Source organism: Bos mutus, chromosome 14 (genome assembly GCF_027580195.1).
Source record: "Bos mutus isolate GX-2022 chromosome 14, NWIPB_WYAK_1.1, whole genome shotgun sequence".
Lineage (NCBI taxonomy): Eukaryota > Metazoa > Chordata > Mammalia > Artiodactyla > Bovidae > Bos > Bos mutus.
The window spans coordinates 27,257,473-27,284,430 of NC_091630.1; the positions used below are offsets into that span (position 1 = coordinate 27,257,473).

General features: G+C 44.1%; 1 protein-coding gene and 1 non-coding gene across 7 annotated transcripts in view; both read right to left on the reverse strand.

The window, feature by feature from the left end:
• Window positions 1-26,958, reverse strand: part of SYBU (syntabulin) — an 85,222-nt gene that overhangs the window by 28,409 nt on the left and 29,855 nt on the right. The window contains exon 1 of one of the 6 annotated variants that reach the window (XM_005902659.2): window positions 16,340-16,482. The exons of the other annotated variants lie outside the window; for them this stretch is intronic. Within the exon in view, the coding sequence (XP_005902721.1) occupies window positions 16,340-16,367 (28 nt within the window). The 5' untranslated portion in view covers window positions 16,368-16,482. Of the gene's footprint in view, window positions 1-16,339; window positions 16,483-26,958 lie in introns of those variants that run through there. 6 annotated transcript variants of the gene reach the window in all.
• Window positions 616-687, reverse strand: LOC138990806 (small nucleolar RNA SNORD112). The gene has a single exon (XR_011466922.1). It is a non-coding gene; the product is annotated as a small nucleolar RNA SNORD112 (small nucleolar RNA).

The following is a 26,958-nucleotide window of genomic DNA, read 5'->3' on the forward strand; positions in this document are numbered from 1 at the left end:
CAACAAAGGAAAACACTGTTCCCTACTGGAAGGATTACGATTCCAGGAGATGCTCAGTGAACCAGCAAGCTCTGGAAACGATTCACGACTATCCGAGACTGCGGCAGGAGGAGTGCGGAGAGGGGCGTCCAGGGCGAAGGGGCGGCAGGAGACAGCAGCGCTGTGCGGGAGCGGAAGCAGCATCGGGAACGAGGCCATCAAGGCAGTTTAGACCCAGCTGAGTTTAAAATCCCCAAAAGTTTGGTTGGATGCAGATCTTTCCATTTCTAGAACTCCGACCTTTGCTTCTCTGAGAAAACATGTAAACGTGACCGTTCTCAGGCAGGTGGGTAGGAAAGAGAAGGAAACATCTATGTTTTTCCTACTTCAGGGACACTGTAGCCTTTAGTTTTGTCTGAAGTGACTCTACGGACAATCTTCGATGACCTCCTGACCTCCCTGCCTCCTGAGTGATCTCCGTTGATAAGCTGCACAAACTGAGACAAGGTGAGAGGCAGTGGCCAAGACTTGAGGTCACAGCGCTGCGTGGACCCGAGCCTGGACCTTCAGAGTGGGGCTGCGTTATTTTCTCTTAAACCCAGAAAGCTATTTTCCCACCTGCTGTCCGCATGGAAACATGAGTCTCAGAGGCACAGAACTGGATTAATCAAATTCCTTTGTTCTTGACACACACTCCTCATTGACTCATGAAAGACTATCTATTTTTATTTTCTACCTGGTTTATGTTTTTGTTTATTTATTCACAGTTAATATTATAATAAATAAAGAAACCACCCTCATCAGAAACACTGGATGGTCGACACCAACTTACATATACTTCTTCTTCTTATTGCCTGTTCACCATTTCCTGGTTTTCATTTTTACAAAGAGCAATCACATCTATTTGAATTTCCAAATGGCAATTTTTTTTTCTTGTTTCATCTATTTTTCACTTTTTAATAAACAGGTTATCATGATATGTATAGTATTTGGGAAAATTTTCACTCAAAATTATGTTGCTAAAATACTCCTATAGTTATAGTACATTCATTTGACAACTGTATAATAGTCCACTGTATGACTTATTCCATAATTTAGGTCTTAATTCTTCTGATGATGAGAAAATTAGTTCGGTTAATTCCAGCTACTCATCTAGCTAGGTTTTTCATTCTGATAAAGCATCCACTTGCATTTCCAGAGGCTCAAATCCTCCAAAGAAAACTATCAACTCAGTGAATCTACTTCTATGTTATACATTCCAAGGACAAAAGAAAATGCTCGTGGGTCACTTGCGCTTACACATTTGTCTTTATATCCCTTCCCTCTCATTGTTGTGAAGAAATCAAGAGTTAAACATAAAACTAGACTCTGCTTTACCCTGTCCCAATTTTAGGATCCAACATGCCCAAGGTGATCCTTTCTAGCGTCATTCTGACCTGGAGTAACCCTAAAATCTCAAGAATCACCTGATAACCTACTGGGTTTAGCTTAGGTCACTCCATGACCTCGCCCCTTAACTTAGACAATGAGACCAGTCCATGAATGTGAGAAACCAACCCAGAGTTTACTGGACTGTGCATACAACCTCATAGAGGGAGAAAGACCTTGGCCCTCAAAGGGCAGAGGAGGGGGATATGAAATGGCTTAAGACAGCCCAGAACTTATTAATAGCTAAGTACCTAGTTTTAAGACGAAATGCTGGGTTTGCATCACAGGTGAAGTTCTGAATATGTAAGTGAAGTGATGTTGCTCAGTCGTGTCCGCTTCTTTGCGACCCCCTGGACTGTAGCCTACCAGGCTCCTCCGTTCATGGGATTGTCCAGGCAAGAGTACTGGAGTGGGTTGCCACTGGCTTCTCCATCTGAATACATAGCTGAGTCTTAAATCAGGCCCCACTGTTTTAGAGAAGGGGGAGCTACTATATAAAAGTCTCTACATTAGAAAGCAATTACCCTGCTCTAGAAATGTTAAAACCGAAGTAAAGATGACCATCTTCTGATTTGCATCTAAGCATCTACATGCTAGAGCGGACATTCTGTTGCTTCAGAACATCTTTGTGAATTTAAATAATTAGGTTGGTGAAGCAGGTCTGGTGATTATAGGGTAGACTTTAAACTATCCTCTGCCCCTAAAGTCACCAACCATCTTCCCATTCCTCTAAGACAGTGGTTTTCACAGTGTGGTTCCAAACCAGCAGCAGCAGCAGCATCACCTGGGAAGTTATCAGGAATGCAGATTCTCAGGCCCCACCCCAGACCTACAGAGTCAGCAACTCAGAGGCAGGGCTACATGCTCAGTCGCTTCAGTCGTGTCCATGGACCATAGCCAACCAGGCTCCACTGTTCATGGGATTCTCCAGGTAAGAATACTGGAGGGGGCTGTGCCCTCCTCCAGGGGATCCTCCCGACCCAGGGATCAAGCCCATGTCTCCTGTGTCTTTTCCATTGCAGGCAGACTCTTAACCTGCTGAGCCACCTGGGAAGCCCATATTTTAACAAGCCCTTCAGGTCTCTGAACACTAAACTTGGGAATCATTCTAATACACCCTCTGACTGAGATCACATGTATCGGCTTCCTGAATGGCTGCCTCTGAGAAACAGAGCAGCAGGCTTGGCTCTGATTTAAAATATAGCTACACAGCACAGCATGCATTTTGGGAATAATTTTTTACATATTTCGCACTCAAAATGAGTCAATTTCTGATTTTACTTGGCATAATACTGAGTGTTACTAACTGTGCTTCATGTAACTGATAGTAGGTATTTAACATCTGTGGTTAAAAGCAGAGTCCAGCATTGGTGGTGGAGAAGGCACTGGCAGCCCACTCCAGTACTCTTGCCTGGAAAATCCCATGGACAGAGGAGCCTGGTAGGCTGCAGTCCATGGGTCGCTAAGAGTCAGACATGACTGAACGCCTTCACTTTCACTTTTCACTTTCATGCATTGGAGGAGGAAATGGCACCCCACTCCAGTGTTCTTGCCTGGAGAATCCCAGTGATGGCAGGGCCTGGTGGGCTGCCATCTATGGGGTCGCACAGAGTTGGACACGACTGAAGTGACTTAGCAGCAGCAGCAGCATTGGTGGGTTCTGAGAGAAGATATCTAATCTTTCATTTAATGCCAGTGTGACCTTGGTGATTGATTAATCTCTTTATGACTCATTTCCTCACTCTAAAAAGGGATCCCAGGCTGGTTGTATGGGACCATTGTGAGGACTCAGTGACATAATGGGAACTGTGATAAGTGCATTAATATTACTATTCATGTATTAAGACGCTGGACTGGAAGAAACACAAACTGGAATCAAGATTGCCGGGAGAAATATCAATAACCTCAGATATGCAGATGACACCACCCTTATGGCAGAAAGTGAAGAGGAACTCAAAAGCCTCTTGATGAAAGTGAAAGTGGAGAGTGAAAAAGTTGGCTTAAAGCTCAACATTCAGAAAACGAAGATCATGGCATCCAGTCCCACTACTTCATGGGAAATAGATGGGGAAACAGTGGAAACAGTGTCAGACTTTATTTTTGGGGGCTCCAAAATCACTGCAGATGGTGACTGCAGCCATGAAATTAAAAGACGCTTACTCCTTGGAAGCAAAGTTATGACCAACCTAGATAGCGTATTCAAAAGCAGAGACATTACTTTGCCAACAAAGGTTCGTCTAGTCAAGGCTATGGTTTTTCCTGTGGTCATGTACGGATGTGAGAGTTGGACTGTGAAGAAGGCTGAGTGCTGAAGAATTGATGCTTTTGAACTGTGGTGTTGGAGAAGACTCTTGAGAGTCCCTTGGACTGCAAGGAGATCCAACCAGTCCATTGTGAAGGAGATCAGCCCTGGGATTTCTTTGGAAGGAATGATGCTAAAGCTGAAACTCCAGTACTTTGGCCACCTCATGCGAAGAGTTGACTCATTGGAAAAGACTCTGATGCTGGGAGGGATTGGGGGCAGGAGGAGAAGGGGACGACAGAAGATGAGATGGCTGGATGGCATCACTGACTCGATGGACGTGAGTCTCAGTGAACTCCAGGAGTTGGTGATGGACAGGGAGGCCTGGCGTGCTGCGATTCATGGGGTCACAAAGAGTCGGACACGACTGAGCGACTGATCTGATCTGATCTGATTAATATTCAGCATTATTACTTATTGGCTGACTTAACCCCATGTTTGATATGTGTTGCTAAATATTCAGTTTCTCAAAGCATTCTTGCATATGGGCTCCATAAATGTGTTTTTCTAAAGCACCATGACTTAAATAAGAAGGTGAAGACTTTATTACATGATGAAACTCTTAATTCAAGTGATGAGTTTATTACAGATCTCAGTAATGATTAGAAATGGCTTATTGTGTTCACACGCTGTCAATGTGCTGTACATGTATTCTCATTTAATACATATCAAGACTATGAGACAGGTACAATTTTACTCCCATTTTACATATGACAGAAGGAGAGAACAGGTAACTTGCTCAAGATTACACAGCTTGTATATAGTGAAGCTGGGATTTGAAGGTGGACATCTAAGCTTGAGAAATACCACAATAATACGCGTCAAAATATGCCCTGAACACTAAGAATGCACACCTGCACCAAGAGCTGGGAGACTTTATCTTCCTCATAAGTGGTTGCTGGCTTGCTCAACCAAAGGGCTTGCAGAAACCTTGGAAAATTCATTTACAAACCATCTGCTGTAGGAGTCTTAATAAGATTATCACCCTCTGTTCTGCCTCCCTTGTTTTAGTCACTAAGTCATGTTTGACTCTGCGACTCCATGAACTGTTGCCCACCACGCTCCTCTGTCCATGGGATTTCCCAGGCAAGAATAATGAAGTGGGTTGCCATTTGCTCCTCTGGGGATCTTCCCAACTCAGGGATCAAACCCGAGTCTCCTGCATTGCAGGTGGATTCCTTACCACCGAGCCACCTGGGAAGCCCCGCATCGCTTACCAGAGAGCAAACAATTAGTGAACACAGACCACACTAGCCAGGAGACAGCACTTTTTAAATTTTTTTAGCACCTGAACCCATCAGGCTGAGCCACTCACCTATTCTCAACAAAAATAATAGGACTGGGGCTTCCCTGATGGTGCAGTGGTAAAGAATCTGCCTGCCAATGCTGGAGACATGGGTTCCAGCCTTGATTCAGGAAGATCCCACACGCCTCAGAGCAGCTAAGCCTGTGAGCCACAACTATGGAGCCTGTGCTTTAGCGCCTGGACTGCAGTAACTCAAAGGGCCACAACTACTGAAGCCTCAGCGCCCTAGAGCCTGTGCTCCACAAGAGAAGCCCCCACAATGAGAGGCCTGCTCGCGGCAACCAGAGAAAAAGCCGGTGCAGCAACACAGGCCCAGCACAGCCGGAAATAAATAATTAAATACATAAGTTTTTAAAAATAGGACTGATGCTTCATTCTTAAATGAGAAGTTAACTGTCATGGATACGCTTAAGAGACTGCCAGTTTAAAACCTCTCATAGAGAGGGGCTTTTGACGGTGTGGTCTGAGGCCCGTCCGCATCAGTGTCACCTGGACACTTGCTGAAAACACAGATTCTTGACTTACATCCCAAATCTGTCCACTGACATTTCCTCAAGTCATTCCCATAATACACATTTTTACAAATGCCCAGGCGATCTTTTATGCATGCTAAAGTCTGAGAACCACTACAGTAAATGACTCTGGTTTTCAATATTTAACTATAGATTGCAGCCATCTACTCGAATCTGCCTGTAGTAACTTCCATGATCTGTCTGCTTCTTCCCATCCTGAATGCTCCACCCCAGGCCACAATCATTTCTTACCAGAATTATGACACCACCACCCACTGTAATCCAGCTGCTCATCGTGGCCCCGAGCACTCCATCTTCCAGGCTGCTCCAGAGCATAAATCTAATTAGGTGATTCCCCTGTTGAAACCCTTAATGGTGCTCGTGTCCTGAAGATAAAGTCCAAACTTCAATGCATAATCTACAAGCCGTCCATAGAATCTGTCCCGACTGCCACAACTGCACCCCGGCTGGTGGAACCATCGACATTTCTGGAAGGCAGCACAACCATCTCTGGATTCCAGTTTTCACAAAAGCTGTTCCCTCCACCTGGAAGGATGAGTTTTCTTTCCCTCTGGGCCTGGCTAACTACTACCTGTTCTTCAGGTCTCAGCTTAGCTTTAACCTTTAACTCCTTCAGGAAAGAGATCAGAAGCCCTTCCTTTATGCTCTCACCCCACCCAGAATTTTAATGAGCATTCATTTCATTGCACTGCAACCGTCTGTAATTTCCCAGCCCATTGTCAGCTCCTTGAGGGCTCCTCTATGACTGTACCCGTGTCTAATGCAGCACTGAATACACAGTAGCTGCTATGGCCTTGAAAGGTTTCATAACACTGAAAGTTCCTCTATACTCAGTATTCAGCAAGGGCGCCTGGAAATGCTCTTGACTGAGTTACCTTCCTCTTTCTCTCCTTTCAGTTTGGGTTGACAGCCTGTTGTTCTTTACGGTTAGGATAAATATTCCCTCCAATCCTACCTACCAATAGGGCTTTCCAGGTGGTGGCAGTGGTAAGGAATCCACCTGCAATGCAGGAGATGTGGGTTTGATCCCTGGGTTGGGAAAATCCCCTGAAGGAGGGCATGACAACCAACTTCAGTATTCTTGTCTGGAGAATCCCATGGACAGAGAAGCCTGGTGGGCTACAGTCTATAGGGTTGCACAGAGTCGGATACGACTGAAGTAACTGAGTACACACGCATACCTACCTACCCATATGCCTAAATTTCTTAAAATTCAAGTTTTCAGCCCCAAATTTAGCACACAAAAACCATGCAGTTTGGGAAGACCTCTGTCTTGTTCATCACCGTATCCCCCCAAACTAAACACTGTACCTGACAGAGGAGATTCGGAAGAATATTTACTGAGTGAAGGAAGGTACTAAAAGAACTTACAGATATGACTGTGGAAATACCACCAATTTTGGGGAAATCAGAAAGGAAGAGATGTAGCTGGTTGGTGATGAACAAAAAGTACAGAGGTTATCAAAGCAGAGAAACAATAAATCCTGGAAATCACAAACTGCTACATTTGGTGTTGATCTCCAGTAAAACTGTAGGAAAGGTCCCTTCATAAGGTAAGTAGAAGCCAGAAAGAGAAGTCATATGACTATAGTCATAAAAAAATTTTCATTCCTTTCCTGACGGCGCTATGATTTGGGGCGGCCACACAAATGGGTTACCTGGAATTCAGCAGGCAATTAGCCACAACACTTCGGAAAGTCTTATGAACAAGGCTGCCATGGGAACTGGATGGCAGCACAGTTCAGGACCCAAAGGATGTTGACTAATGGATTGCCTGCCAACCTCGAGGGAAATCTCTAGTAACGTGTCACCTGGCTTTGTATCTGCCCTTATCCTATTAACATGCCTTGTTAATGACACAGATGAAAGCATGGATGGCCTGGTGCTGATGGCAGACTAGAGATTATACAGACCTTGAAGGGATAACTAATGCAACAGACAACAGAGTCAGACACGAACGTTACTAACCGCTGTGTACTAAAAGCCTACTTAACCTACCTCTGATATTTTCTTGAATCTAAAGACATTTGTTCTAAAGACATACAGGGTGTAAAAGAAGAAACTGAGGTTCTGAGTGGTGATGGAACTTGCTCCAAGTCACGGAGCTGGTAACAGCAGAGCTGGTCAGTCTGACTCCAGAGTTGGCTTTCTTCTTTGTCCACGCTGCTTGGGACCTTGTCATCAGAATTCACAATGATCTAAGATCTGGAAACCAAAATGATAGCATTCAACTCAAATGTGTGTTGAGCTGTGCACAGGCACTCGGGGGAGGAAACAAGAAGTATGGTACCAGGGCTCAAGGCTCTTCTCAGGAGGAGACGAGCTTCAGAGACAAAAAACTAGGAGATGAGAGGACATGCTGAGTGCAAGATAGAGAGAGGGCATTAGGGGACCACAGAGGAGGAAGAAATCCTCTCGGCTGTGTGAGCAGAAGAGGGCAGGGACAATGTCAAGGGAGAGATGCCTTGAGCAGTCGGGAGAACGTGATTAAGTGCTGGGGGTACAGAAGGGAGGGGACTTTCGGTGAAGGGGGTGGTATGAACTGAAACCCAGAGGAAGGAAAACACAGGGCATATTTAGCATATACTGAACCCCTTCTTTGGCTGGGATGTAGTGATCAGATGAGAAAATGCAGCCACAAAGGTGAGTTGAAGAGAGTTGAAGAATGTAAAGCTATGCTAAGGGCCTATGCTGGGAAAGATTGAAGGCAAAAGGAAAAAAAGGGAGGCAGAGGATGAGATGGTTGGACGGCATCACTGACTCAATGGACGTGAGTCTGAGCAAACTCTGGGAGATACTGAAGGACAGGGAAGCCTGGCATGCTGCAGAAAGTTGGACATGACTTAGCAACTGAACAACAACAAGGACCTTTACTCTGAAGGCAAGAGGGAGCCATGGCGAGTTTTGAACAGGGCTTTATTATGAATACACTGATGTTTTATGGAGATCTTGCAGCAGTGAAATCTGCAGGAGGGACTGGAGGTGGGAAGGCCAGGCAGGTGACTGTTACAGTTCGGAGCCAGGCTGTATCTAAGGGGGAAAGCGCCCTGCCTACAGAGTTCCTCTCCACGTAGCTCTTAGGTTCACAAAGTTAACTGCATAGATTCAAAATCAGTTAAAACCCCAGTTGTACAAAAGGATTTAAAACAGGAAAAGCACAGAGCAAGTTAAATATTAAGAGACACCTCATCTTACCCTGGGTTTCCCTGGTGGCTCAGATGGTAAAGAATTTGCCTGCAATGCAGAAGACCCAGGTTTGACCCCTGGGTTGGGAAGATCCCCTGGAAAAGGGAATGGAAACCTATTCCAGTATTTTTGCTTGGAGAATTACATGGACAGAGGAGTCTGGTGAGCTATAGTCCATGGGATTGCAAAGAGTCGGACACAACTGAGCGACGAACACGTTCATGTTGATCTTATGTTACACACTTGACCGCAGTGCTACCCACACCAAAGAACAACTGAAACGGCCATATGTACAGTAATTATCTCTGCCAAACGAAAGGAAAAAATGTTTCTCATATGGCCCGAGGACTATGTGAAAAATTGAATTCTCTAATCAGAATGGATTGACCATGCTCCAAGATCAATGCTACCTTCACCACTGTGTAATATTTTCTGGAGAGTAGGCTGTAAGGGGGCTTCCCAGGTGGTGCAGTAGTAAAGAATCCACCTGTCAATGCAGGAGACCCGGGTTTGATCCCTGGGTCAGGAAGATCCCTTGGAGAAGGAAATGGCAACCCACTCCAGTATTCTTCCCTGGAAAATTCCATGGACAAAGCAGCCTGGCAGGCTACAGTCCACGGGGTCACAGAGAATCAGACATGACTGAGCAACTGAGCACGCAATCAATCTTTAACACAAATATTTTTTATTTGCAAGCACAAATGTCAACAAAATAAAAACAAACAAGCTGGGTAAATTCTGGCAATTCCTGGCATCTGTACATAGTGTTAGAACAAAAGCAAGCAAATGGAGCAATGAAAGGTCTCATGGGGTTTGTTTAAATTCAGATGTGTGTTCAAGAAACTAAAGTGAGAATCGGGGAGAGAGGGAAAAATGAAGTCACATGGAAATGTTTCTGGCAAGGACCTGGCAACACAAAAGAGGATATCTGGATGAGTGGAGGGATGGGCTAGGAGGAAAGCAGGTGTGAGGCAGGTCAACCAGCTCTTGCACTCTCGCCCTGGGACACCTGATCAAGGCCAGCAGAGCCTGGCACCTCTGGGGAGGGGACTTCACCCAGAGGCCATGCTCCCACTGCGCCTTCAGAGCTGGGTGCTCCCTGGGCAGAGGCCAGGCATTCTGTAAACAAGCTGAGCTCCCAGCAGCAAGCTCCAAAGGTCACCTCACCCCATTGTTTAACCCACTGAAAACTACTGAGACTCTCAAGCTTCTGAACAAAATGTTTTTGAATGTCCCCCTGAAAATGTTCTCTGCTGGTTCTTGTGTGGTGCCTGGCATTTAAAAAGAATGAAGCTCTCTCACCATCAGATTATGCTCTGCACACAAATTATGCTCTGCATTTCCATGGATTTGTTTAATGGAACCTTCCCCAGGCTCTCAACTCAAAGTGACGTCTGGCACGGAGCACGCGTTCCCCAGCCAACCCTTTGCTTGCCCGGCTCCTCTGCCCCACCCCCCGACGCAAGTTAACTTTTAATTCAAGTGTACTCAGTGTTCCTTAGTCTCTCCACCTCTCTCCTCCCCATTCCACACTGTTCTAAGAAAAGCCACAATGGAATGGAAAGGCAAAACAGATTATGAAAAAAAACATTAAGGCCACTCTCTTTAGGACCACTGGACAGTTGTTTGCATGGCAGTGAAATGAAGAGGATAAGTAGGAAGTTTTTTGTTGTTTAGTTGCTAAGTCGTGTCTGACTCTTTGCAACCCCATGGACTGTAGCCCGCCAGGCTCCTCTGTCCATGGGATTTCCCAGGCAAGAATACTGGAGTGAGTTGCCACTTCCTTCTCTAGGGGATCTTCCTGACTCAGGGATCCAACCCACGTCTCCTGCATTGGCAGGTGGATTCTTTACCACTGAGCCACCAGGGAAGCCCAAGTAGGAAGTCTCCCCAAACAATTAAACGGTATGTGACTCATTTCTGTGACCTACATCCATAAGCATCCCAAAGGAACAAAACCAACAAGGCTCAAAAGGAACAAACTGACTAAAACTGAATTCCAGTATCTCCTTGGTGTATAGCATCACAAAGATATCTTCCAGGCTCTACAAGGGCATATCCATCTGTCCACAAACATCCAATGAGAACCTCTTAAGTTCTAGGCCCTGTGCGACTTAGGGAGAGCACAAAGGCAGATAGCTCCATGTTTAAATTTTACCCTTGGGCTCCAACATATTTGTAGGGGCACATACCTAAGGTGGTAGAGATTATTTTTAAAATGAAAGGAATTGATAAAACACACATTTCAATGTAGTGGTTACCTCTGGGGAAAGGCCAAGAATGAGATCTGGAAGAGCCTGTAGGCAGCTTCAGTGGTGGTAATTCTTACAGCGGAAGACGGGTCACAGTGCCTGCTTTATTATTATTTTCTATAGCTTATGTATGGGCTTTCCAAGTGGCACTAGCAGTGAAGAACCCACCTGCCAATACAGGAGATGTCTAGTCAAGGCTATGGTTTTTCCTGTGGTCATGTATGGATGTGAGAGTTGGACTGTGAAGAAAGCTGAGCACCGAAGAATTGATGCTTTTGAACTGTGGTGTTGGAGAAGCCTCTTGAGAGTCCCTTGGACTGCAAGGAGATCCAACCAGTCCATTCTAAAGGAGATCAGTCCTGGGTGTTCTTTGGAAAGAATGATGCTAAAGCTGAAACTCCAGTACTTTGGCCACCTCATGCGAAGAGTTGACTCATTGGAAAATGATGCTGGGAGGGATTAGGGGCAGGAGGAGAAGGAGACGACAGAGGATGAGATGGCTGGATGGCATCACCGACTCGATAGATGTGAGTTTGAGTGAACTCTGGGAGTTGGTGATGGACAGGGAGGCCTGGTGTGCTGCGATTCATGGGGTTGCAAAGAGTTGGACACGACTGAGTGACTGAACTGAACTGAAGAGATGTGGATTGGCTTCCTAGGTCAGGAAGATCCCCTGGAGGACGGAATGGAAATCTACTCCAGCATTCTTGCCGGGAGAATCCCATGGACAGAGAAGCCTGGTGGGCTGTAGTCCACGGGATCACAAAGAGTCTGACACGACAGAGCAACTTAGAATGGCACAGCATGGCATAGCCTACACATGTTATATCTGTTCTTTATGGGCAGTATATTAAATACATAATATTTAAAAAGAAAGAAAGAAGGCAGCATGAATTAGTTAAAATAAAAACAAAATGTGGGGGATGGCAAGAATGAAAGAAGGAAGGAAAGAAGGGGAAAAACATGGTCCACATCCTAAAGAGGCTCACATCCTAGCAGAGGAAAGACTCATGTTAACTGCAACATGGTAGCCATGACAATAGAACTTAAACTCCAAAGGAAGTACACGGGGCTTCCCTGGTGGCTCAGTGGTAAAGAATCCACCTGCCAATGCAGGAGACTTGGGTTGGAGCCCTGGGTCAGGAAGATTCTCTGGAGAAGGAAATAGCAACCTACTCTATTATTCTTGCTTGGGAAATCCCATGGATAGAGAAGCCAGGCGGGCTACAGTCCCTGGGGATCTTAAAAGAGTGGGACATGACTTAGCAGGTAAAGCATAACAAGAAAGTACGTAGTACTAAAGTTAACAGCAATGGCATGTAAAATTCAGATCCTTGAGTGTCTTCACACTTAAAAACCTAGTTTTACCCTTTCTAAGTGTCAATCTAGCATTACTTCCCTGAGACCCTTCCCAGAACTCCAAAGTCTGGGTTCCATGGTCCTCCTCGGTACACTCAGGGGACTCAGCACCTTCCCCGGAAACACATCACATCACACACATATGTGGCGCTCCTGGCTTACTGTTGTATTCCGGTGCCTGGCTCACTGGCTGGCACATCAATAAAGAGTTGCTGAAACAACAAATGAGGAGCATTACTGGGTTGCCTGGAGAATCCCATGGACAGAGGAGCCTGACGGGCTACAGTCCACGGGGTTGCGAACAGTCGGACACGACTGAAGCAACTTAGCACACATACACACACTGGGTTCAGATCTGTTAAGTGGTGACTGAGACAGAAGAGAAAAGAAAGGCTGGAAATGCAAAGCTGGAGAATCTCATCCCAAACTCAAGAAGGCCCCAGCTCTGCACAGACAAAACCCCTCCACTATCCCTGGTAAGCTGGGCTCGGCCATATAGGAGACCATGGCATGGCCCATAGATCCTGAACTACTGCTCTCTACTGCACTAAAGAGGACCAAAGCCCCTCAGCCTGAATCCTCTGCTTCCTCTGCAAACACGGGGGGGAAAGCACTGAAGTCAGGTAGGAACCCAGGATCAGGTTCAGGCACAGCCTCCATCTCTCAAGAACAGTCAGGCCCGCCAGTCGCCGGGGCAGAAATCAGATCTTCCTGGCAGAAGCTTGCAGAGCCTGCATTATCTCAGCCACAAGGGTGAGCACAAGAAGCAAAACCTGCAGGAAGATCCAGTTTCCCTGAATAATGTTGCCACCACACAGGACAAGGGAACAGCCCTCCCTCTGAAACTGCTGTAAACTCCCTCAGATAAAAAAGGACTCAGCAAACAGAACTGCCAACTGAGACCTCAGAATGCTCCTCAGATGTCCACAGAAGGACGTGATCCCCAACTCATGACAGCAGCTCCGGTCACCTAACAAATGCTCGACAAATTGTGCATTGTCGAAGCGTGTGCCTGTCTGACTAAAGACAGTGGAAAAGGAAAGCGGGGATTATGTTGTCACAGACCAGTGTCATATAGATAAAAGGTGGCCGTGCTAGTGGGATGTTGCTATGGATTTGATTTTTGCCTTGAAATATTCCAAGAGAAGTCTTATTCTAGCTTCATTACTTGAGTGATATTGCATCTGAAATTAGGTTTAGCAAAATATATTTAGTTCTATGTTTGGACAGATAGTGAGTCCCAGGTCCTCAACCTCTAGAGACCTCATATTAAATCACCTTCTACAAATGTCCGCCCCTTTTCTTCCATTCAAGCAAATTGGTATAGCCCTTATTCCACATGCCACGTTCTTTCCAGGGCAAACAGATGGAAGGAAGAGAACATGCCAGAAAGAAGAAATGGAAAATGAAAATGACATTGTAATGAAAATAAAACTGCAAAATATTATCTGGGTCAACTCTTCATGTGTTTTAAAATCAGCACCAGCAGGCTCTGCACATATGGCATTGGTTTTACTCTTTTTTTTGGTTCGGATGTCACAGAGGATTAGTGCAAAAGGAAAAACCCCAGCATGGGGCCTATTTTTATACAGATTAATCAATCATTTCCCTTTCCTTTCCTTTCTAATCACTCCCAAAACTCAACTTAATGAAACGGCTCTCATTCAAAATATGTCATTTATTGCACTCTGAATGGAAAACTTTTCAGGAAAGGAAGTGAGCTTAGAATCTGAACCTAAGTTTTTAAATGTCACATTTTTAATTCAAGGTATAACTATTAACTACACTTAGCTATAGCCCAGCCCCTTTTAGCTTACATATCTGCTGTGGACTCTTACATATCCGTTAGTGGCAGCAAAATGAATTGGCAAACATTTCCTTGTGTAGATCTAGATACGGCCATTTGACAAAAACAGAAAGCCACACATTTGAAAAGAAAAAACTACTACACATCTCACGTTTTGTTTTGTTGTCTACATTTTCAAGTACATTGAATGTCATAATTTCCATCAGAAAACCAAGCACCAAGCCCACGGTTAGGTTCTTAGTATTTGCTAGAAAATTTGATAAGCTGAATGGAATCAAACCAAAGAACTGTTCAAACTCTTCAATACACTCTCCCTTAACTACAAGTGATTGTAAAAATGATCATAACGATGCTTACAGTAATCATAATACAACAGCAGTGACTATTTAGTATATGTCATGTGCTACTGATGGTGTCACTGAATTTTCAAAGTAGCTTTATGTCATAGGTACTATTATTAGTTCAGTATATAGATGAGGGACAGGGAGGCCTGGCGTGCTGCGGTTCATGGGGTCGAAAAGAGTTGGACACAACTGAGCGACTGAACTGAACTGATATAGATGAGGAAACAGCAAATTCCAGTATTTTGAGGCTGAAAAAATTCCCATACTCTGCTGGTTTGCAGAGATGGGCAGGAGAATTTGTCACAGACACACTGAAAACGAGAAATGGAGCCTATAATACCAAAAGTGAAAGTGAAAGTCGCTTAGTCGTGTCCAACTCTTTGCAACCCCATGGACTATACAGTCCATGGAATTCTCCATTCCAGAATACTGGAGTGGGTAGCTCTTCCCTTCTCCAGGGGATCTTCCCAACCCAGGGATCGAACCCAGGTCTCTCGCATTGCAGGCAGATTCTTTACCAGCTGAGCCACAACTAATGAGGTGAGAAATTTTGCAGAAAGTGTCATCGACATTGTTTCCATGTCTTTAAAGCCATGATCACTACAGAGTGTATCATGAACTTTTATTTGTCTGCTGCCCCTTTGATGAGTGGAAATTATATTTATAAAATATTAAGACAGTGACCTAAAGTCTGACCTCAGTGACAAAATCAGAGCCAGAGGAGTCACCAGGACATTCACATCTTCAAAGGGTGGTGACTTTTCATCATTTGGGGCAATTAAAATTGAGCCATGACTAACAGCTGGAAGAGATGACATTACACCAGTTCTCCTCTACATGAATGGTTAGTCATGAGTACAGAAAATAAGAGACATTTACAATCTAGCGTGACAGTCTGTGCTCACTGTTCTATATAACTAAAAATGAATCACTCTTACACCAGTACAGTGTATATTCTGCTTTTTGTCTAGAGCTGCTAGACGCCAGCTACCTACTGTGGACAGTCTGAAGATCTAATTTAATGTAATTTTAGAATTACTGAACTAAGTTGGGGTAACCATACGTATAGTCTTTTGTTTCCACTCATTAATTTTAACACCACAGGCATTAATCATTCACCCAGCAGATGAAAATTGCTCTAAGATGACTCATGTGTTTTACAACATTGCAAACCCAACCCTTATGCTCTTGGAAGGTACAAGAAAGCGGAAATGTTAGAGCAAATCATTAATAAACACAAAATTCTTCCCCATCCCAATTCCACGGACCTGAAGAGTTTCTGAATTTTTCCTGAACACTATATGAGAAAAATAAATTAAAACTGGCTAGAGAGATGGTCTCTGAGTAATTTCCATGGTGAACTGGCAGAGATGAGCACATAAGCAAGATCACTCTTGATAATAAATACATCGAGTCTCAGCCTACACAGAGGCCCCATTGCACACTGTGTGCAGGGCCAATTAGCATTAATTGTGCCTGTGCTCGTCTATTCCCATAGCACGTCACTGGGCAAGGACAAGCTCTGCATTTACAAATGCAGCATGCAAGGCTGAGAGTTAGGAGAGCATTCTCAAGTGTGATCATCCATGTCCATCTTTTCCCATTTGCCTCAAACGGCAGATTCACAAATGACAAGGGGTACTTAAAACAATATAGGTGTGTATTTTTCAAAGTTTAGTTTCAGACTCTGCATTCAGGATATCTGAAAGGCAGACGGTTGAAAATTTGTTTCCAGACTACATTTTTAGCCTACCACAAGTAACTTGACACACACATATACACAAAGAACGTATCCTCTGGGATCCAATATAATTATTTACTTACTGTGACTAATATGACTTACTTAGAAGATAAGCTCCGTAGACTTTCATGGCAAACACTGCCTCTGCAAACAGCCTCCCACCACAGGCTGGGGTATGTCTTGTGCAGAAATACAGTATGTGCAGCTCAGCTCATCTCTCCGTGGAGTACAGTCTCAGAGTGGGGTATCCATGGAGACTGAGCCTCCTACTTGTACAGGGCAAGGAAGTTACTCTGCTGGGCACCATAGCAACAGGAGGCAGAGGGGAGGCTGGCCAATCAGGAGAGAGCACAAGAGCTTCTCCCTGGTGACTGCAGCATTTCAAATGAAACCATCGCCCTCATGAATGGACACAAAGCATTTAAGGAAACATCAAATTGTCAAACAGAGGTAAAGGCCTACAGGACAGTCAAGGCTAATCTTTGACAATTATAGAGCAACACTTAAGAGCCTTTATATCCCAAAGAGCAAGGAAGAAATTACATCAAAACCCAACACATTCCTACATGTAATGGCAAGCACGTGACACTTTGAGGAAATTTTTCAGTGTACTTCCTGACTTCCAGCTATTTAAATATGCAAGGCACTTCACAGTTCTCTCTGGGAGGGAGGACCAGGAGACAATCCTTGTTCTCAAGGGAGAAAATGAATTGAAGGCTGTCTGAGACAACTGTTAGCACAGTGTTTCCAAACAGGAGTTTGCTCAGAGCCAAGATGTTTATTAAGCATCCAGAAAAGCCCTTTATTATATTAGAATAATTCTTACTAAGAAGGTAACTGTGATAAATAGGACCAATGCAAACAAGATGGGAAGCGAGCATTCAAATACCTTAAAGTTGAGCTATTTGTAAACTTTGCTCATTTAATCACCATAATGATCATTTACTGAGCACACACTGCAGAACAGGAAAATACGGTAACTACAAACACTTGCCAAATGCTGACACTGATTTTTGCAAAGGTGTAAGACGTGCACGTTTACCTCTCAGCATCGTGCAGTATTTACTCGATGCACATACAGGCATATCTCACCTTACTATGTTTTGTTGTATTGTGCTTCGCAGATACTGCATTTTTTAAAAACCTGAAGGTATGTGGTACTGTGAGTTGTCAGATGATGGTCTGCATATGATAGCATAAACTATTTTTAAATGTATATATTTTTAGACCCAATGCTATTGCACATTTCATATACTACAGTAGAGAGTAGATATAACTTTTATATACTTTAGGAAACCAAAAAATTCGCATGACTCACTTCATTGCAATATTCACTTGACTGCAGTGGTCTGGAACCAAACCCACAAAATCTCTAAGGTAGGCCTGTACTCTGTTACATACGTAACATGTTTTATTGTTGGGGGCCAGAGTGAGGTACTCCACCCGTGGCAAAGGTCATGAGGAAGGAGGCTCGACATACGCAAAGGCGGGATTGAGCCTCAGAGTCCCCCTGGAAATCCTCGAGCAACTACCCCCATAACCAGAGCCTGCCTACTTTACTACTTTGTGCTCTCACCTACACCTCTGACTTTACAGGGGGCTGTCCCCCACCACCTCTTTTGGAGAAGGAGTTAACTTAGAGCTCCAGTTAATAAAAACTCCTGGGCGTGACAAGAGTATTTTAACCTACAAACTCCTCTGAAGGTTCTCTGGCCTGCCTGACAGGCTTGTCCGGCCACATGTGATTGCTCACAGCCTCCCAACCGTGAGAGGCACAAGATGCTTTAAACCTTCTAAAAACAGGTTCCTTAGAAAAGTTAGAAAACTATTAGTATAAGTATAGTGGGCTGATTAGAAATTGTATTGGTGAAGGGTTTTTCATTTGTTGAGCCAATGTTTGTTGCTAAGTCTCCATATCCCCTGCCCTTACACACATTAATGAATATATAGAAGAAATAAGTATTAACCTTTGATATTAATCACGTTAGACCTTAGGCTAAGTAAATTCTTTCCTTAACTAAAACCCACTACACCCTCCCCCTATAGGAATGTAACTTTATTTGGGTGGCGTCTGTTTTAAGAATAATCACCCCTGGAGAAATAAGTGTCCTGGTTGACTGACCACTGTCACAAGGAGAGGGTCATAAATTGTCAGCAGGCCCCCTGCCAGAAGATGATGTAACACCCCTAAGACCTCTGTATACATTTGTATGAAGCACCTGACTTTGATAAAAGTCAGGACTGCTGACCCCACGTGACTTTTGCATAACATCTCAGTGTATAAATGTAGACCATGGAAAATAAAGAATTGGGATCAGTTTCTCGAAATACTGGTCTCCCCATGTCGCTCTCTCTCTCATTCTGGCTGAGTCTCCATCTGGAGCACTGAACCCACCATGCTTACTAATTATGCCTGGGCTTCTAAGATCCGACCGGCGAGGCCTCAGTGTCTCCTCTCCTTCGGGAGAACGGAAGGATGCCTGCGGCCTACGTAAGTGGTGCAAGCTTCTTGTCTTGAAGTTTTATTGGTCTCCCACGTAAACCAAGCTATTCAGCCTCTTTTCTCCACTGAATTTTCCTACTGAGCTATCCTTATTCTATTACTCTTTATATCTTTAATTAATATCTAATTGAAGCTATTGTATCCTGACCCTCGCCGACGCTGTCCCCGCTTCGAATACCCTGGATCAGCCGGGGCTGGACCCCAGCATTTTATGATTCTCACAGCAACATAAGAAAGATAAGTAGTAATTATTCCTCCATATGACAAAAGAGAAATCATTTCCTCATATTTACAAAAGAAACTATCCGGCATATGAACTCCCCTGTCTCCCACTGCTTGGCAAGTGACGTGGTGCACCCTATTCAATATCTAAATATAAGATGAGGCACTCTCTTCCCACAATTACCTCACACAAAAGCAAGCTCCTTATTTTAAAGTCTTTCCAAAGCCTCTTATTATAGAGATCTCTCTTATAATTACCTTCTTTGAACAAAAAGTGTCATTTGAAAAAGACACAGGGGACTGAATCGACCTCAATCAGTATTGTTTTGGGCTGCCTTCAGGGGTCGACTGATGGGATTGTTTAAAATGAAGGGGGCCAAGAAATTCAAAAGCAGATTTTGTAATTATTCCTGTGGTATGACTGCTATGACTCCTCCAGCCTTTTTTAAAGATCAGCTTAAATAGCAGTGTTGTTCAGTCGCTAAGTCGTGTCTGACTCTTTGCAATCCCATGGACCGTAGCACGCCTGGTCTCCCTTGTCCCTCACTGTCTCCCTGAGTATGCCCAAGTTCATGTCCACTGAATCGGTGATGCCATCCAACAATCTCATGCTCTGCTGCTTCTGCTATTAAATAGCAATAATCAAAGGTTAAGTTGTGGAGATTGAAAAAAAAAAACATACTCTTTGCTAACTGGACTTAGTAACTGAATAGCTTTAGGTATTGACGGATACTGACATTGCATTTACAGGGGAACAGAAAACCAGCTGCCCCCATGCTCTCCATGGGTGCTGTGATGGTCTGCTAGCTGTCCTCCAATGTCCATCCCCATTCTTTCCTTCTGCCATAATAATAGATGCCCAGCTGACTCAGATGTTCTGGGATATAATTGGAAATGACGTGTGCCACTTCTGTGCCCTGACCGTAAAGTGATTGGGTGAGTATCCCCTGGTCCCTCTCTCCCTCCTTCTTCCTGGAGAAGGACAGCCGACCTGACATGCTGCCTACCAGCCTCAGTCCCCCAAACACCTAGGGACTGTTTTATGACGAAGATCAGCTTCTGTCTAGTTTTTAACCTCTGGATTTGGGAGCCTCTTTTTACATTAACTTAACAGCTACCCTCACAGTACTCATAGGCTTGAAAATAATGTTCAATGAGAGCTCCAGATATGAATTCAAAATGGCTTTGTATCAAACAAATTGGGCAGAAGTGAAGATAACTTGCTCTGGAAAAGACATTGGAAAAGACATCTGAGTTGAAAACTAGCTCCAGGGATGAGGAGGGCAATAAATTTTTTATATTAATGATGAATAACAAGATTCCTGCTTCTAAATAAATAACAGAGTATACATTTGTATGTTTAAAAATTTGTATGTTTAAAAAAAATAAATTAAAAAAACCTACCAGCTATTGACTATTTCATCCATCTCTAAAGGTTTATGCAAGTTAGCAAATAAAACATTTTTAATCTCATTAGGAAAATGCAGGACCTTGTATTCTCTCATATACACTGTTTCCTACACTTGGCTCTGTTTTCACTGCCTTCTCCTTCATTAACCTGCTTCCAGTTTCATCTCTTGAAAATGCAAGCTCCTCAGAGCAACCAAAAGGGCCTTGAACATATACACTAAATTGTGTTGCGTTGAGAGCATGCTCAGTTGTGTCTGACTCTGTGCTCTATGGACTGTAGCCCACCAGGCTCCTCTGTCCAGGGAATTTTCCTGTCCTAGGGGTGGAACCTGCATCTCCTGTGACTCCTGCGTTGGCAGGCAGATTCTTTATCACTGAGCCACCTGGGAAACCCATATATTAAATTATGTCTCTCTCAAAACTGGCCAGTAGGTTCCCATTGTTTGATGCAGACTTCACCTGCAATTACTCTTTCTTCTTCCTAGCTCACTGCTTCACTCACTGTCCCTGCAAACCCTCCGCAAGTGCAAAGGAATATGACTAAGTTCTCAGCTCAAATGTCACCTCCCCAGACACTCCCTGCCCAATGCTCATCACTGGCTATAGCCTTCCCTTGTTTTAAGTGTCACTATCTGAACTTATCTTGTTTGTGTGCTTGTGTATCAGCCATCTCCCTATATCAGGCAGGTTCCAAGAGAACAGGCATCTTATTTGTTTTTTCCCCTCCTCTGTCCTGAAAGCCTGGAACAATGGTGTCAGCACAGAATAAATGCTTTGTAAATGCTTGTTGAGTGAATGAGTGAAAGCTGGTCAATCAGTGTACAGCCAGGATTCAAACTGAAGTTGAGCAGAACCCTTATAGGTGGTGAAGTGAGTGAGGTTTGCTGTCTTTTAGGCTCCTACACAAAAATCACCTTCCTGCAAAGCCACAGACATTCTAGTCCATGTAATGGATTTGAATTGAAAACGTCTTGGATTGTAAGTCCACTGTGGCCAGTTTCCTGAAGCTCACCTCACTTAACTGTGGCCTGCAGCAACACTGCCTACTGCTTGGCTGCTGTTAGACACAGGTTCAGGTGGTAGAAGACTGTAACTCACTGAAATACCCCAACAAACTTACTTAAGTTTGGTTCAACACATAACTTCCACCAGTAGCCCAGTCCACCCAAACGCCACCCACCTAATTATACAGACAAAGAAGACAGAGAAGTCAGGGTACTTTTCCCTCTACCTCCTTTCTTGTTAGGCACATTGTTTTGCTGGGTTTCCCTAGTGGCTCAGATGGTAAAGAATCTGCCCGCAATGCGGGAGACCCAGGTTTGATCCTTGGGTCGGGAAGATTCACTGGAGGGGACACGGCAACCCACTCCAGTACTCTTGCCTGGGAAATCCCATGGACAGAGGGGCCTAGTAGCCTATAGTCCAGTCAATCAGCTCAGTCGTGTCTGACTCTTTTTGACCCCGTGGGCTGTAGCACGTCGTGGACTACAGTCCATGGGGTTGCAAAGAATCAGACATGACTGAGCAGCTAACACTTTGCCACCAAAGTGCATGGTTCCCTCACATGCAGCCTGGGAATTCTCTGGCTCTGGGTTCTGGTACCTTGACCTTTCTCTGCCTCTTCACGACAGGGAAGGACTCCAAGCTGTTGCCATTCCCATACTGGTTGTGCTATATGCTAAGTGGCTTCAGTTGTGTCTGACTCTTTGCAACCCTATGGACTATAACCCTCCAGGCTCCCCTGTCCCTGGGATTCTCCAGGCAAGAATACTGGAGTGGGTTGCCATGCCCTTCTCCAGGGGATCTTACCGACCCAGGGATTGAACCTGCGTCTCTTATATCTCCTGCGTTGGCAGGCGGGTTCTTTACCACTAGTGCCACTTGGGAAGCCCCATACTGGATGGGTTTCCTTAATTAAACCCATTTCTGTACATGCAGTGTCCTCAATAAACTCTTCTCAATTGGCTGTGGGTGGGGGAGAAGCCCAACCTAAAGCATATATCTGCATGATTTATAACTCTTAGTTTATAGGTTTGTGTGTAAAATACATTTTCAGGTTTATTTCTCTTGGGCTGGTAGTCGATAAACATCTTTAATGGTGGGTGTGTGGTCTGCTGGGGCATCTGCTATGTGTGAGATACCACTATCGCTTTGTTCTCAGCACATTAGAGCACTTAGGAAGCATCTGGCGAGCCCCCAAATCGGTAGCTATAACACTGTAGGTGCAATAAATCCCAGTAGACCTGGGATGTGGACAGCAGTCACCTCTGAGAAGAAGAGGATTATAACTCACTAATTCTTATGGGAAAACCATTAGCAGACCATTTGGCCGCATCACATTGATTGGGTGCACCATCAAAGGCACAGATGGGAGGAAGCCATGAGAGTAAATATGTAAGTAACCCTGCGATAAAGATAAACACCCAGGGCTCCTCATCACAGTTCAGCGTTTTTTTTTCCACCCGTCTGGTCTCTGCTGGGGAGAAGAGGCAGACTATACAGCAGCTCATCATAAAACATTTTGTGCTGATTCCTGGGGGGGCATTTTTTCTCTCAGAGTGAAAGTTTCAGAGATCCACTTCAGTATCGGTGCAAAAGCTCCTGTTTAAGTTGACAAAACCTAATGATCATTGTTTATGAAACTATTAATGACACACAGGGCGGCACATTAAACACTGTGACAAGTAGAGAAAGAAGTAATCATGATCAAGTGGAAAACTCTGAAGACCCTCACATCCTTTGATGTTGACATCTTCATGGTTTATTTTCCTGATCTGCATCCAAATAGCCTCCTGTGTTCAATTTTCTGTATTTCATTGAAGTTACATTGAGGGTCATTGATTTGGTTAGCAGCAGCCAGCATAATAAGTATAGGGACTGTATCAGATAATCTATAGGGCTCCAAAGATAATTTTTTTAAAAATCCCTGTCTTATATCAACACATCTTTCTCAATTGTCATACTTCCCTGTTACAATTAAAATTTTTCCTTTGAAGTTGGACCTTACAACCAGTGTGGTAGTTAAGAGTCAAAAGCAAAACTACACTGTTTAGAATCCATTTACAGACTGTGACCTTGCATGAATTAGCTTCTCTATGCCAGTTTCTCCATCTGAAAAAGAGGGGACAATGATACCCCCTTCTCACACTGATATTAGGATTAAATGAGTAAAGTCCTTGGAATTTTGCCTGGGACAGTTAAGTCTCAATAAATATGGGCTACAACAATTTTTAATCAAATTTCAGAGTCATGCAAGCACACAATTACATCTAATATAGTCTTCCAGATATGTTTAGCATCTGAAACAGACTAAAGACTTTATTTGAGATTGGGCTTTGCTGCTGAAAGACCTTTGAAACTACAAGCTATTAGAAAAGCACTGTCTGCCAAAGAATGCAGAATGTTTCCATAAAACCCAAATCTCTTTTAGCACTAAAATTTTAATTTTTCCATTCTATGAAAATATTTCTAAAATGTTTCAGGAATTTTCCTGCCTTCATACACATAATTTTCTGTCAACTACACCATCACAATGACTCAGTCTGTTTCTAGAACATTAAGTATTGCATTAAGTGCTATAAGAAGCCTCTCATGTGGTGCTAGTGATAAAGAATGTGCCTGCCAATGCAGGAGATGCAAGAGATGCGGGGTCAGGAAGATTCCCTGGAGTAGGGAATGGCAACTCACTTCAGCATTCTTGCCTGGGAAATCCCACAGACAGAGGAGCCTGGCAGGCAACAGCCCATGGGGTCACAAAGAGTCAGATACAACTGAGCACACATACACACACAAGTGCTACAAACATTTAATAGGCTGTCATGCTTTTTAGTGGTCTTTTGTTTGCTTTTTACATATTTTCCCTTTCATATTTTCTCTTTCCTCATTGTCAAACCATCATCTGTCAATCAACTCACGCTCTCTCCAGTGTCCTCCAATAGCAAACACTCCTCTTGTTTTATATGAACTGGGAGAACATGACATGCTAGAATTTTGTTTTAATAAACATAAGTTCTGTGTGATAGTTTCAAGGATATTCCTTGTAAACAAAGTGCAAGGAATCTCTGATAGCTATTTTAAGAGCAACGAATGACTGTTATTAACATTTACTAAGGAATTGTTTTCTGCCAGATGGAACGCTGGGCATCTTACATTCTTTAATCTGTTTAATGGACACAATAACCCATTCTAAAGATGCCAAACACAAAGTTTCTGGAAGATAACAAGTAGTTGAAGAGTGCATTGTTAAAGAGGTGGCATGAAGCTGTGAGCCTGGTGTACTGGATTCCTGAGTCTGGTGGTTAGTCAGGTATCCCTGCAGCCCCACCCCACCCATCCATTCACACTTTTTCCCCCAAGAAACCACAAGCTGGGTAACCTGCGGAGAAGTGTAAGCTAAGTTCTTGAGTGTCCTCTTTGTAGTCAAGTTATTGTAAGAACATATGCCCCGCTCACGCCCCACCCTGTACATTGTCCCTTTTATTCGACACAACTAACTTTAAAGCGAAAGGGACGATGCCCCTGATAAGCACGGGAACACCTGCGGGCCGTTGGCTGTGTGTGAAGGAGCCTCCGTCTCCTTAAGCCAGTGTTGATTAATCATCAGTCCAGTTGGTGCCTTCTGAGTTTCCTAGCAAATGCCTCTGAAAGTGGGAAATCATCTTTTTAAAGTCACCCATCCTCTGTTACTGTGGTGAGGTTATTACAGTTCATCTGGCCAGGTTTCTGATTTCAATAGCCTGGGTGGTGTCTGACGACAGGGGAATACTAACTTACTCTGAATTCTGATGGTGGCGGTGACATCTTTCAAATGTAGTTTTCAACATTTCAGTTTCTAAATGTGGATTTCTTTTCAGTTATAATGACCCTAACCATTTGCTCTTGATCTACCTCCTTAAACGGCAGGTTTTTTTTTTTTCCTCCCTTTCACTTTTTCTAATTATTTGTTCAAATTGTGTAGTTGTTTCCTTAGCTCTCCCACAAGCCTTGTATAGGAAGGATTTAGTACTTGCATTTGTAGAACACTGACACTGGGTCTTTTTCTCCTTTGGGTTAAGATGCTCCCCACGTAGACAATCAAGCATTAAAGGCGGCCCAGGAAAATCATTTAATGTTCTAGTGCAGAAATCCAATTAAAACTTTCCTTTCTGGGTGACAACAATCTCATCAGGAAAACTGACTGTGGACTAAAATCAGGATAAGCATCTGAGAGAAGGAATGCTAACAATGTAGATCTCTCAAAAAGTAATGGGATTGGCATATATACACTACTATTGCATGTGTGTGTGCTAAGCTGCTTCAGTCTTGCCCTACTCTTTGTGACCCTATGGACTGTAGCCTGCCAGGCTCCTCTGTCCATAGGATTCTCCATGCAAGAATACCAGAGTTGATTGCCATTTCCTACTCCAGGGGATCTTCCAGACCCAGGGATGGGACCCACGTCTCTTATGTCTCCTGCATTGGCAGGCAGATTCCTTACCACTAACGCCACCTGGGAAGCCCGTACACTACTATTAATACACGTAAAATAGATAACTAAGAAGGACCTACCTACTCTACAGCACAGGGAGCTCTACTCAGTACACTGTAATGACCTCTACGGGAAAAGAACCTAAAAAAGAGAGAGAATATATGTATATGTACTGGCTTCCCAGGTGGACCAGTGGTGAGGAACCTGCCTGCCAGTGCAGGAGACATAAGAGACGCAGGTTCAACCCCTGGGTCAGGGAGACCCCCTGGAGGAGGGAATGGCAACCCACTCCAGTATTCTTGCCTGGAGGATCCCATGGACAGAGAAGGGGAGGGGGTGGCTGTAGTCCATAGGCTTGCAGAGTCGGACACGATTGAAGCAACTTAGCATAGCACAGCGTGTGTATGTACAACTAATTCACTCTGCTGTACAGCAGAAGCTAGCACAACATTGTAAATCAACTATATTCCAATAAAAATGAATTATTATAAAGAGGTCCCTACAGCATGCCTTCATTCCCTTCCTTTTAATCTGTACTATAGCCCAGCTCTATTGTACAGTTTTCTGTCTTGAATGATAAGGTCCCCAAGAGCAAGGATGATGCTGAGGTCATCTCTGCCTATCTTTCCCATACTCCTCCCACACTAAACATCATTCCATTCTCATTGAAGGATTTACTGCACACCTGTGTCATGACAGACATCGTATTAGGCTCTAGAGATACAGTCTTGAACGTCTGCTGAGTTGACTCATGAAAACATGAAAAAGGCAAAGCCATTATCCAACTGACTGCAGGGTTATTTTCTTTCACTGTTTGGTGGCAATTTTTAATTAAATCTGAATAGGCATTAAGTGATAGAAGCCAAAATGACAGAAGGCGCACTGCCTCCGAGAAGGTCCAGCACGAGTCCTGCCTAGAAGGCAAGGCTTCCATGCTGTGAGTGCCGTGGTGCCCTGCTGGGGAGGTGCGGGTGTGCTCAGCTTACCTTTCTAAGCCCTTCCTGGCATCCCGTGACACAGTTCCCTTCTCCTTCTGCATTAGGTACCCAGCCAACATTACTATGGAGCTTCCCAGGTGGCTCAGTGGTAAAGAATCTGCCTGTCAATGCAGGAGATGCA